The sequence below is a fragment of the Bison bison genome, unplaced genomic scaffold (assembly GCF_000754665.1).
Source record: "Bison bison bison isolate TAMUID 2011002044 unplaced genomic scaffold, Bison_UMD1.0 scf7180017864148, whole genome shotgun sequence".
Classification (NCBI taxonomy): Eukaryota; Metazoa; Chordata; class Mammalia; order Artiodactyla; family Bovidae; genus Bison; species Bison bison.
The window spans coordinates 4,866,921-4,878,815 of record NW_011494720.1 but is presented as its reverse complement, the minus strand read 5'-3'; the positions used below and the strand labels follow the sequence as shown (position 1 = coordinate 4,878,815).

The window sequence follows — 11,895 nt, the reverse complement described above, 5'->3', positions numbered from 1 at the left end:
CCCATGGTCTATGTCAATTACACCTCAAAAGAGTTGATATAAAAATTGAAAAAGCTTTGATGGGATGAAGGCCATTGTCTTATTATTTAACCTAAGTGAAAGAACCAATGACTCTCTTGCTGTGATTTAGGTGGTAAGCCATCCATCTGGAGTGCTAGAACTTTGCATGAAAAAGCGTGACTTTAAAATGGCACCAGGGCAGTATGTGTTGATCCAGTGCCCATCCATATCCACGCTGGAGTGGCACCCCTTCACCCTCACCTCCGCTCCCCAGGAGGACTTCTTCAGTGTGCACATCCGGGCAGCTGGAGACTGGACAGAAGCTCTATGTAAGGCCTTTGGAGTAGAAGGACAGCCCCTGAAGGAGCCCTGGAGCCTGCCAAGGTGGGAGCCCATTTCTTTTTTATGTATGTTACCATATTATAAAAAGCAAGGTCCTTTAGTGCATCAACATGCTGAGAGCTTCTGCAGTATCTTAATTCTAGATGGTAAATTTGAAACCATTTTTAAAATTTGAGTACGAACAAGTACATTTCTTTAAAAATCAAATGATCAATAAAGGCAGGTCATGATCCAGGAACAGGAAACGTTTTGCTTTCCCAGGTCTAAAACATCACTTTGGCGAATTACAAGCCACTTGTGATGCCTAACGCAGCGCTGTGCACTTTTTGCCGTCATAGTTTGCTGTTGGACAAGTCAGTCCAAAACAACACCCGATTTAGAAAAGCCTCAGCATGCAACAGAGTTTAGTATAGTCACCACGCCTTGGTTCCTTTTAGTAATCAATGGCTTAAAATTGATTCCCACTCTTGCTACAGGATTACCCAATAAGAACTCAAAGCCTATGTTTAGGGCTCCAGAAAAACAGGGACACAGACAAAAAATGTTGGGATATACATTGTGAAGAGATTTGAGAAAACCATAATTTTTCACTGCTTTGGGCACAGAAAGAATGTAATACAACCCCAGGAATCTCTGAGACAAGCAGTGACTAAGGACTCCAAGAGGAGAAGCACAGCCTCGTGAAGAGGAAGAAAACTCTTCCTCTAAACTCAGGACAAAGAGAGAACAAGACCTCTTTTAAAATTTTCACATTAACAGATATACACTACTATATATAAAAAAGATTACAAGGGTCTGCTGTGTAGCACAGGGAACTCTAATCAGTACCTTGCAATAACCTGTAATGGAAAAGAATCTGGAAAACAATAGATATATGGCTCAGATGGTGAAGAATCTGCCCACTTGAGGGAGACCAGGGTTCAGTCCTTAGGTCGGCAAGATCCCCTGGAGGAGGAAATGGCAACCCACTCCAGTATTCTTGCCTGGAGAATGCCATGGACAGAGGAGCCTGGTGGGCTGCAGTCCATGAAGTCGCAGAGCTGGACGTGACTGAGTCACTAACACTAACATATGTATGGATCACAGAATTGCTTTGCTGTACACCTGAAACAATATAAATCACCTATACTTCAATAAAAATAAATAAATGAATAAAAGACTTTGCCTTCTGAGGTAAAATGGAGGAATTTCTCGACATTGGTACTAGAGTTCTCAGCAACTTATATCTACAACCCAAAGCCAAGGGCCTCGGCATTTGACAACCTGGGTTCAAAGCCTAATTTTGCATGTGATCTGGGAAGATGTATGTAACACCTGCCTCAGTTTCCTCCTCTGTAAGATGAAAATGATAATAATAGAACATAGGTTCTGTTTAGGATTAAATATGATAGTCAGTATGATGCTCTTTGCATAATGCATAGTAAAAAAAAAAAACAAAACAGTTAGCTACCCTTGCTATTAGCAAAATAAGAAAGGTCATCTACCACAGAGATGACAATGAATGTGCTGATGAGAAAGGGAGGGCAATGTAGATAAAAAAGGTCTTGGGTTCAGAGACAAGACCGAAGGTTGATGGGCGATGCTGATGAGAAGCAATAGGGACAGTGTGATGTGACTGCTGGAGAGGGAACTTGTTTCTAAGATATGTTATCAGAAACTGGATCTACATCAGACAGGAAGTACCTGAGTGAACTTGATAAACAAGAATTTGTGCAAAGGCAGCCAGTTCAACGTTGAGAGAAACGGAGGTGTTTTGGTCCACAAAAAGAACCATCAGAGTGTCATGATGGCTAGATTCGGCTAGTTAAAGGCTAGAGAGGCAGGGAAGGGAAAAGACCTGGTTTGTGTTTCTCAGGAAGGTAAAAGCCCGTGAGTTGTCAGAAGGCAGATCCCAGTGAGACAGGAGGAAAAACTAGACCAGCCCCTTGATGGAACATGGGGCTCTGCAATTTCACGTGGGAAAGTAATCAGCAATCAGGGATGTGAAAGGAAGGATCACTGTATCAGCAGGGAGATGGGATCTAATATTTCCTCCCGCTGCTCCAGCTTAGATTCTCAGTTTTATGTAGAAATGTATTTATTGTGCATTTCTACGAATTATGACACAATTCTTCTTTGGGTTTAATTGTTATCTTTTATCATCAGTGTCAAATAAATCCCAAATACAATGAAGTATAAAAATAACCATAAGACGTTTTAGTTGTGGACAGTTTCTGTTTTTCTCTCTCTCTCAATTCCCTTTATCTAATTATTTATAAAAGAATCTACCATGGGCTGAGATACAAACCCTTTCTGATTAAGGCCTTTTTATTTTTATTCTTCTATTTCCATACATCAATATGTAATAAAAGCCTTATTAATTAATATTAATTTGAGGAGAGTTAATTTGAATTATGAGGAGGTTTGGTATATGGAATATTTTAAAATAAACCCAATTGAACTTTCATGAACACATAGTAAGCCCAAATGGGCCAACCCCGGGTGCCTTCAATAGACACTCCTTAGGGAATGGTTATGAATAACTTAGAAGCTTTTTAATTAGCATAGCTTTGTTCGTATGTAAATGTGTGCTTTTGGAATAGTTGAGGTTATTTAATACATTCTGTTGATTGAAGTATTTTAAACATTCACAATCTACTCAACAAATTGTTATTGAACAATCCACGCCTTGTAAGGTGCTGGTTTGCAGTGGTGGGCTAAGACAGATACGGCCCCTCCCTCCTCAGAACTTACAGTCTAGTGACCAAACAGGTGCAAATCAAGTCGTGCACACACACCAAACCCACCTGCCAGTGCAGGAGACACAGGAGACTCGGGTTCAATCCCTGAGTCAGGAAGACCCCCTGGAGAAGGAAATGGCAACCCACTTCACTATTCTTACCTAGGAAATCCTATGGACAGAGGAGCCTGGAGGGCTACAGTCCATGGGGTCACAGAGTCAGACACACACGTAGGGAACAAAGACCCCACATGCTGCGTGGTGCCGCAAACACACACACACCCACACACCACCCAAAACAGCTTTAAAATTACACGAATGATGAGGACTGCCGAGGAGAGATCAGTTCAGTTCAGTCACTCAGTTATGTCCGACTATTCGCAATGCAATGGACTGCAGCACACCAGGTTTCCCTGTCTATCAACAACCCCCTGAATTTGCTCAAACTCACATCCATCGAGTCTGTGACGCATCCACCATCTCACACTCTGTCATGCGCTTCTCCTCCTGCCTTCAATCTTTCCCAGCATCAGCGTGTTTTCTAATGCATCAATTCTTATCAGGTGAGCAAATTATTGAAGCTTCAGCTTTAACATCAGTCCTTCCAATGAATATTCAGGACTGATTTCCTTTAGGATGGACTGATTTGATCTCCTTGCAGTCCAAGGGATTCTCAAGAATCTTCTCCAACACCACAGTTCAAATGCACCAATTCTTCAGCCTTCAGCTTTCCTTATGGTCCAACTGTCACATCCATACATGACTACAGAAAAACCATATTGTTGATTAGACGGACCTTTGTTGGCAAAGTAATGTCTCTGCTTTTAATATGCTGTCTAGGTTGGTCATAGCTTTTCTTGTAAGGAGCAAGCGTCTTTTAATTTCATGGTTGCAGTCACCATCTGCAGTGATTTTGGAGCCCAAGAAAATAAAATCTGTCACTGTTTCCATTGTTTCCACATCTATTTGCCATGAAGTGATGGGACCAGATGCCATGATCTTCATTTTTTGAATATTCAGTTTTAAGCCAGCTTTTTCACTCTCCTCTTTCACTTTCATCAAGAGGCTCTTTAGTTCCTCTTTGCTTTCTGCCATAAGGGTGGTGTCATCTGCATATCTGAGTTAATGATATTTCTCCTGGCAATCTTGATTCCAACTTGTGCTTCATCCAGCCCGACATTTCTCATGATGTACTCTGCATATAACTTAAATCAGCAGAGTGACAATATATAGCCTTGACATACTCCTTTCCTGATTTTCAAATCTGGATTTTCAACCAGTCTGTTGTTCCATGTCCAGTTCTAACTGTTGCTTCTTGACCTGAATACAGATTTTTCAGGTCTGGTATTCCCATTTCTTAAAGAATTTTCCACAGTTTGTGGTGATCCACAGAGTCAAAGGCTTTAGCATAGTCAATAAAGCAGAAGTAGATGCTTTTCTGGAACTCTCTTGCTTTTTCGATGATCCAATAGATGCTGGCAATTTGACCTCTGGTTCCTCTGTCTTTTTTAAATCCAGCTTGAACATCTGGAAGTTCTTGGTTCACAAACTGTTGAAGCCTAGTCTGGAGAATTTTGAGCATTACTTTGCTCGCGTGTGAGATGAGTGCAACTGTGCGGTAGTTTGAACATTTTTTGGCGTTGCCTTTCTTTGGGATTGGAATTAAAACTGACCTTTTCCCAGTCTTGTGACCACTGCTGAGTTTTCCAAATTTGCTTGCATATTGAGTGCAGTGCTTTCACAGCATCATCTTTTAGGATTTGAAATAACTCAGTTGGAATTCCATCACCTCCACTAGCTTTGCTCATAGTGATGCTTCCTAAGGCCCACTTGACTTTGAATTCCAGGATGTCTGGCTCACTAGGTGAGTGATCACACCATTGCAGTTATCTGGGTCACTAAGATCTTTTTTGTATAGTTCTTCCGTGTATTTTTGCCACCTCTCCTTAATCTCTGCTGCTTCTGTTAGGTCTGTACCATTTCTGTCCTTTATCGAGCCCATCTTTGCATGAAATGTTCCCTTGGTATCTCTAATTTTCTTGAAGAGATCTCTAGTCTTTCCCATACTATTGCTTTCCTCTATTTCTTTGCATTGATCACTGAGGAAGTCTGTTTTATCTCTCCTTGCTATTCTTCACAACTCTGCATTTAGATAGATATATCTTTCCTTTTCTCCTTTGCCTTTAGCTTCTCTTCTTTTCTCAGCTATTTGTAAGGCCTCCTCAGACATCCATTTTGCCTTTTTGCATTTCTTTTCCTTGGGTTTGGTCTTGATCCCTGTCTCCTGTACCATGTCATGAACCTCCATCCAGTTCTTCAGGCACTCTGTCCATCAGATCTAATCCCTTGAATCTATCTGTCATTTCCACTGTAAAATTGTAAGGGATTTGATTTAGGTCATACCTGAATGGTCTAGTGGTTTTCTCTGCTTTCTTCAATTTAAGTCTGAATTTGGCAATAAGGAGTTCATGATCTGAGCCACAGTCAGCTCCTGGTCTTGTTTTTTCTGACTATATAGAGCTTCTCCATCTTTGGCTGCAAAGGATATAATCAATCTGATTTCAGTATTGACCATCTGGTGATGTCCATGTGTAGAGTCATCTCTTGTATTGTTGGAAGAGGGTGTTTGCTATGACCAGTGCGTTCTCTTGGCAAAATTCTGATAACCTTTGCCCTGTTTCATTCTGTACTCCAAGGCCAAACTTTCCTGTTATTCCAGGTGTTTTTTGACTTCCTACTTTTGCATTCCGGTCCCCTATGAGGAAAAGGACATCTTTTTTGGGTGTTAGTTCTAGAAAGTCTTGTAGGTGATCATAGAACTAGGGGATAGATACATGGTGTTATAAACCATCTAATACGGTATTTAACCTAGTCTCAGGGATCCATGAAGACTTCCCCAGGGAAATGATTACTGAGATATTATGGGAGGATAACTGTGAACTACATAAGAAGATAGAGGAGAACTCGGGGCAGAGTTTTCCAAGTGATTAGTTGGATTATCATGGGCAGAGGCTCCATGGCCAAAGAGGGTCCTGTGTTCCCTAAGAAACAAAAGAAAAACCAGTGTGAGAACTGGTCATGAGAGATGAAGTAGAATCCAGGGGGGTCAGTCCATTTAGGACCCTATTAAAGACAATTACGGGCTCCCCGATTGCTCAGATGGTAAAGAATCTGTCTGCAGTGCAAGAAATGTGGATTTGATCCCTGGATCAGGAAGATCCTCAGGAGAAGGGAATGGCTAACCCATTCCAGTATTCTTGCCTGGAGACTCTCATGGACAGAAGAGCCTGGTGGGCTACAGTCCATGGGGTTGCAAAGAGTTGGACACAACTGAGCGACCAAGCTCACAAAAAGACAATTATATTTATTCAATGAATATGCATTATTCTTACAAAGAAAAAATTTGCCTACACAAAGACCACCTGCCCCTGGCCTGATTATCACAGATTTTTAAGTTCGCATAATCTAAAATAATGAGTTTTAGAAATTCAACATAACTGATAAATTATTCCAAAATTATATTTATTCCAAATGAATAGCTTCCATTAGACTAAAATTATATAAACATACTAAGAAGTGGGATGGAATAAATAAAAACAGGGGGGAGTTACATTAGCAAAAGGAGAGATAAGCCTTCTAAACCACCTTGATACTTCTGCTTTTTCCCCTTATGGCAGCTGGGGAGAGAAAAGAATAAAGAAAAGGCATCTTTTATCAGTCTTCGTGATGCAAAATAAGCTTCTAAGAACTGTAAAAGGAGCTGTGCTGTGAGGCTGGCCACCATATCTCTACACTCTGTGTGTTCAAACAAGGCATTCTCGAGCACAGAGCTAACCTCCCCGCACACTTATGCCAACACATCCTATCCAAAGCACTGGTTTAGGATGGCTTTGTTTTTAAGAGTAGAGTATTCTGAAAGTCAAACCGCGCACTTTGTGATTGCAGGCTGGCTGTGGATGGGCCGTTCGGAGCTGCACTGACTGATGTATTTCACTATCGAGTGAGCATGTGCATTGCTGCGGGAATAGGGGTCACTCCCTTTGCAGCTCTTCTGAAATCTATCTGGTACCAATGTTGTGAGGCACAAATGCAGTGCAAGCTGAACAAGGTATGGAAAAAAATCATCAGCTCACCCTTCCATGAATTCAAAAGTTCAACATCCTTCTATCTATCATCTGCTGATTCCTGGGGAGGGTTTTAATTAACTATGAGGGATAAACTCAAGGATCCTTAACTATACTTATGTTCTTAAAAATCTCCATTCAGTATTACATTTATGAGAAGGGTTATGTCTAATCTTGTTAAAGATGACAAGACATAAATTTTATTGCTTCATTGCCGTTACAGGACATGTAATTGCTCATGTCAGTAAAATATGGACAGGCTGCAAACGGCTATGTGACTGGGCTGCAGTGAGTAATATTAACAGGCAGGCTTTGACTCTTGGGCTTGTTACTGTGGTTTAAGGGTATGATTCAATATCTTCATCTCGTAGACTCAGAGTCTTAATTGAGAAGCAAAAATGGCACAGTGGGGATTCATTTGTCTGCTTGCTGGTTGTTGTCATCCAAATCCAAGTCTCTCTTTTGTCATTTCTTGAATGTTCTCAGACTAACTTCCTCCATAGTTCCCTTCCTCCCTTTTTCCATTTCTTACCTGAACCCTTTTAGGGTTAGCAACAGACACTGGAGCAGCCAGAGAAAGGGATGTCAAGTTGAATGGTGTCAACTCCGGAGGACCCAGGACGCCTGATGAACCTGGTTCTGGTCCTTACCCTGCCACTTCTCTGGTTGACACTTTGGCTGTAGTTTCCTCATCTACCCAAGGAAGAGGCTTGATTAGGTCAGCGTGTCTCCATGTCTTCATATAATGGGGTTCACTGAAGAGAATTCTGTAGCCAAAGGATTCCAGAAATGCTATGATAAATCCCTCTTTAGACGAGTCACATCTTCTATTTGCCTATTAAATAAGTTCTGTAAAAAAGAACATCATTCAGTTTTGTTTCACCCACCCTTCTCAAGCATATTTACCCATGGAAATTTTCTTCACTTCCCATCTTTAAGAAATGGCACTCTCAATATGGAGAACAGCATGGAGATTCCTTTAAAAACTGGAAATAGAACTGCCATGCTGCTGCTGCTGCTAAGTCACTTCAGTCGTGTCCAACTCTGTGCAACCCCATAGACGGCAGCCCACTAGGCTCCTCTGTCCATGGGATTCTCCAGGCAAGAACACTGGAGTGGCTTGCCATTTCCTTCTCCAATGCATGAAAGTGAAAAGTGAAAGTAAAGTCACTCACTCATGCCTGACTCTTAGCGACCCCATGGACTACAGCCTACCAGGTTCCTCCATCCATGGGATTTTCCAGGCAAGAGTACTGGAGTGGGTTGCAATTGCCTTCTCCGATATGACCCAGCAATCCCACTGCTGGAGATACACACTGAGTAAACCAGAATTGAAAGAGACACATGGTACCCCAATGTTCATCGCAGCACTGTTTATAATAGCCAGGACATGGAAGCAACCTAGATGTCCATCAGCAGATAGATGGATAAGAAAGCTGTGGTACATATACACAATGGAATATTACTCAGCTATTAAAAAGAATGCAATTGAATCAGTTCTAATGAGGTGGATGAAACTGGAGCCTATTATACAGAATGAAGTAAGTCAGAAAGAAAAACACCAATACAGTATATTAACACATATGTATGGAACTTAGAAAGATGGTAACAATGACCCTATATGTAAGACAGCAAAAGAGACACAGATGTAAAGAACAAACTTTAGGACTCTGTGGGAGAAGGCGAGTATAGGATGATTTGAGAGAATAGCATTGAAACATGTATATTATCATATGTGAAATAGATCACCAGTCCAGGTTTGATACATGAGACAGGGTGTTCAGGGCTGGTGCACTGGGATGACCCTGAGAGACGGGATGGGGAGGGAGGTGGGCGCGAGGGTCAGGACAGGGAACATATGTACACCCATGGCTGATTCATGTGAATATATGGCAAAACCACCACAATATTGTAAAGTAATTAGCCTCCAATTAAAATTTAAAAAAGAAAGAAATGGCACTCTGAAGCACTGGGGAAAAGCCAGACTGGAAGATATCTGGAGGTGGCAAATTCTCAACTAAGAAGTTAAAGTAAAATAAGCTCCCATCTCATGAGTTTCCAAGTGACAGGCGCTTGACAAATGCTTTCTCGTTCTATTTTTATAATCGTCCCAGCAACCTTAGAAAGTAGGTAGCATAATCTCTGTTTTCCAAAGGACTCCAAAGCTTTGAAGAGACTACACTCACTTTCCTGAAAACACACTGCTAATGAAAGATAATACCAGCATTCAAACTCAGGTCCATCTGGCTCTCTGGTTTGACATACGCAGTACATGGTAAACATGACTGCCACCTGCCGTATTGTAGGAAGACTGTGGAATTCCTGGCCAGAGAATCTACCTCAGCTTGATTCCACCCTCACCAGAAGCATCAGTGCATCAGTTCACCTCTCTGAGCTGTTTCCTGATCCACACAACAGAGAAATAAGATTATATATTCAACCAGATAGTTTTAATAACAAATAAGACAAATAAATGATGTAGAAATATTTCATTGTAAATCTGTATGAAAAGAAAGTGACGGTCACTCAGTCATGTCCAGCTGTTTGCGACCCCATGGACTGTAGCCCACCAGGCTCCTCTGTCCATGGAATTCTACAGGTAAGAATACTGGCATGCAGTTCCTGTACTGTAGCAGTTCCCTTCTCCAGGGGATCTTCCCAACCCAGGGATTGAATCCAGGTCTCCTGCATTGCAGGTGGATTCTTTTCTGTTTGAGACAACAGGGAAGCCCAAGAATACTGGAGTGGGGTAGCCTACCCCTTCTCCAGGGGATCTTCCTGACCCAAGAATCAAACTGGGATCTCCTGCATTGTAGGCAGATTCTTTACCAGCTGAGCTACCAGGGAAGCCTGCAAATAGCTATAAAATTATATTAAATGTGTACTATATCTGCCAGACATATAAAAAGATTACTAGTTCATGTCAGTCATTCAGTTGTGTCTGACTCATTGTGACCCCATGGACTGCAGCATGCCAGGCTTCCATGTCCTTCACTGTCCCCCAGAGTTTGCTCAAACTCATGTCCATTGAATCAGTGATGCCACATAACCATCTTATCCTTCATCATCCCCTTCTCCTCCTGCCTTCAATCTTTCCCAGCATTAAGGTCTTTTCCAGTGAGTCAACTCTTCTCATCAGGTGGCCAAAGTATTGGAACTTCAGCTTCAGCATCAGTCCTTCCAATGAATATTCAGAGTTGGTTTCCTTTAGGATTGACTGGTTGGATCTCCTTGCAGTCCAACGGACTGTCAAGAGTCTTCTCCAAAACCACAGTTCAAAAGCATCAATTCTTTAGTACTCAGCCTTCTTTATGGTCCAACTTTCACAGCCATACGTGAAAGTGAAAGTCTCTCAGTCATGTCTGACATTTTGTGATCCCTATAGTCCATGGAATTCTCCAGGCCAGAATACTGGAGTGGGAAGCCTTTACCTTCTCCAGGGATCTTCCAACCCAGGGATCAAACCCAGGTCTCCCACAATGCAGGTGGATTCTTTACCAGCTGAGCAATAAGGGAAGCCCCATACATAACTACTGGGAAAAAAACATAGCTTTGACTATACAGAACTCTGTTGACAAAGTAATGTCTTTGCTTTTTAATATGCTGTCTAGGTTTGTCATTACTAGATTACTAGTACTACTACTAATACTAATAGCCTAGGTTCAACAATCTCTTACTTCTAGAAGGCAGGGAGTAACAGGGACTTACACTTTCATTCCATTTTACAGATGAGAAAATTATAATACCTCTTTCAGATGAGTACTGTCCTCAGATTACCAATGAGAAAGCAGAAGCACAGAAAGCTAGTCAATAACAGAATAAAAGCTTGAATCCTGGTTCTTCTTAGGTCAGTTCAGTTCAGTTCAGTCACTCACTTGTGTCCGACTCTTTGCGACCCCATGAATCGCAGCACACCTGGCCTCCCTGTCCATCACCAACTTCTGGAGTTCACTCAAACTCACGTCCATCAGGTCGGTAATGCCATCCAGCCATCTCATCCTCTGTCGTCCCCTTTTCCTCCTGCCCCCAATCCCTCCCAGCATCAGAGTCTTCTCCGAGTCAACTCTTCGCATGAGGTGGCCAAAATACTGGAGTTTCAGCTTTAGCATCATTCCTTCCAAAGAAATGCCAGGGCTGATCTCCTGGTTAGATCTCCTTGCGGTCCAAGGGACTCTCAAGAGTCTTCTCCAACACCACAGTTCAAAAGCATCAATTCTTCGGCACTCAGCTTTCTTCACAATCCAACTCTCACATCCATATATGACCACTGGAAAAACCATAGCCTTGACTAGACGGACCTTTGTTGGCAAAGTAATGTTTCTGCTTTTCAATATGCTATCTAGGTTGGTCATAACTTTTCTTCTTAAGCTATTAAATCCCATCTTCTTCTCTTTATACCACAGTTAAGTTTAACTAAGTGTCTTGCTCTGTTTGACCTTCTATAACAAAATGCCATAGGTGGGGTGGCTTTAAGCAACAGAAATGTATTTCTCACAGTTCTGGAGGCTGGGAAGTCCAAAGTTAACACATTGACAGACTTGGTGCCTGATGAGAGCCCAGTTCCTGGTTTATGAAAGGTTATCTTCTAGCTCTAACTTCCCACTGCAGAAGTGGGCAAGGGAGTTTCTTGGACACTGATAGGCACTAATGTCGTTCAAGAGGGCTCCACCCTCCTGACCTAATCACCTCCCAAAGGCCTCACCTCCAAAT

General features: G+C 42.0%; 1 protein-coding gene across 1 annotated transcript in view; it reads left to right on the top strand.

Moving 5' to 3' along the window:
- NOX3 (NADPH oxidase 3) overlaps positions 1-11,895 on the top strand; it is a 66,341-nt gene that overhangs the window by 27,268 nt on the left and 27,178 nt on the right. The window contains exons 9-10 of the mRNA XM_010840857.1: positions 131-384; positions 7,007-7,169. Of these exons, the coding sequence (XP_010839159.1) occupies positions 131-384; positions 7,007-7,169 (417 nt within the window). The remainder of the gene's footprint in view (positions 1-130; positions 385-7,006; positions 7,170-11,895) is intronic.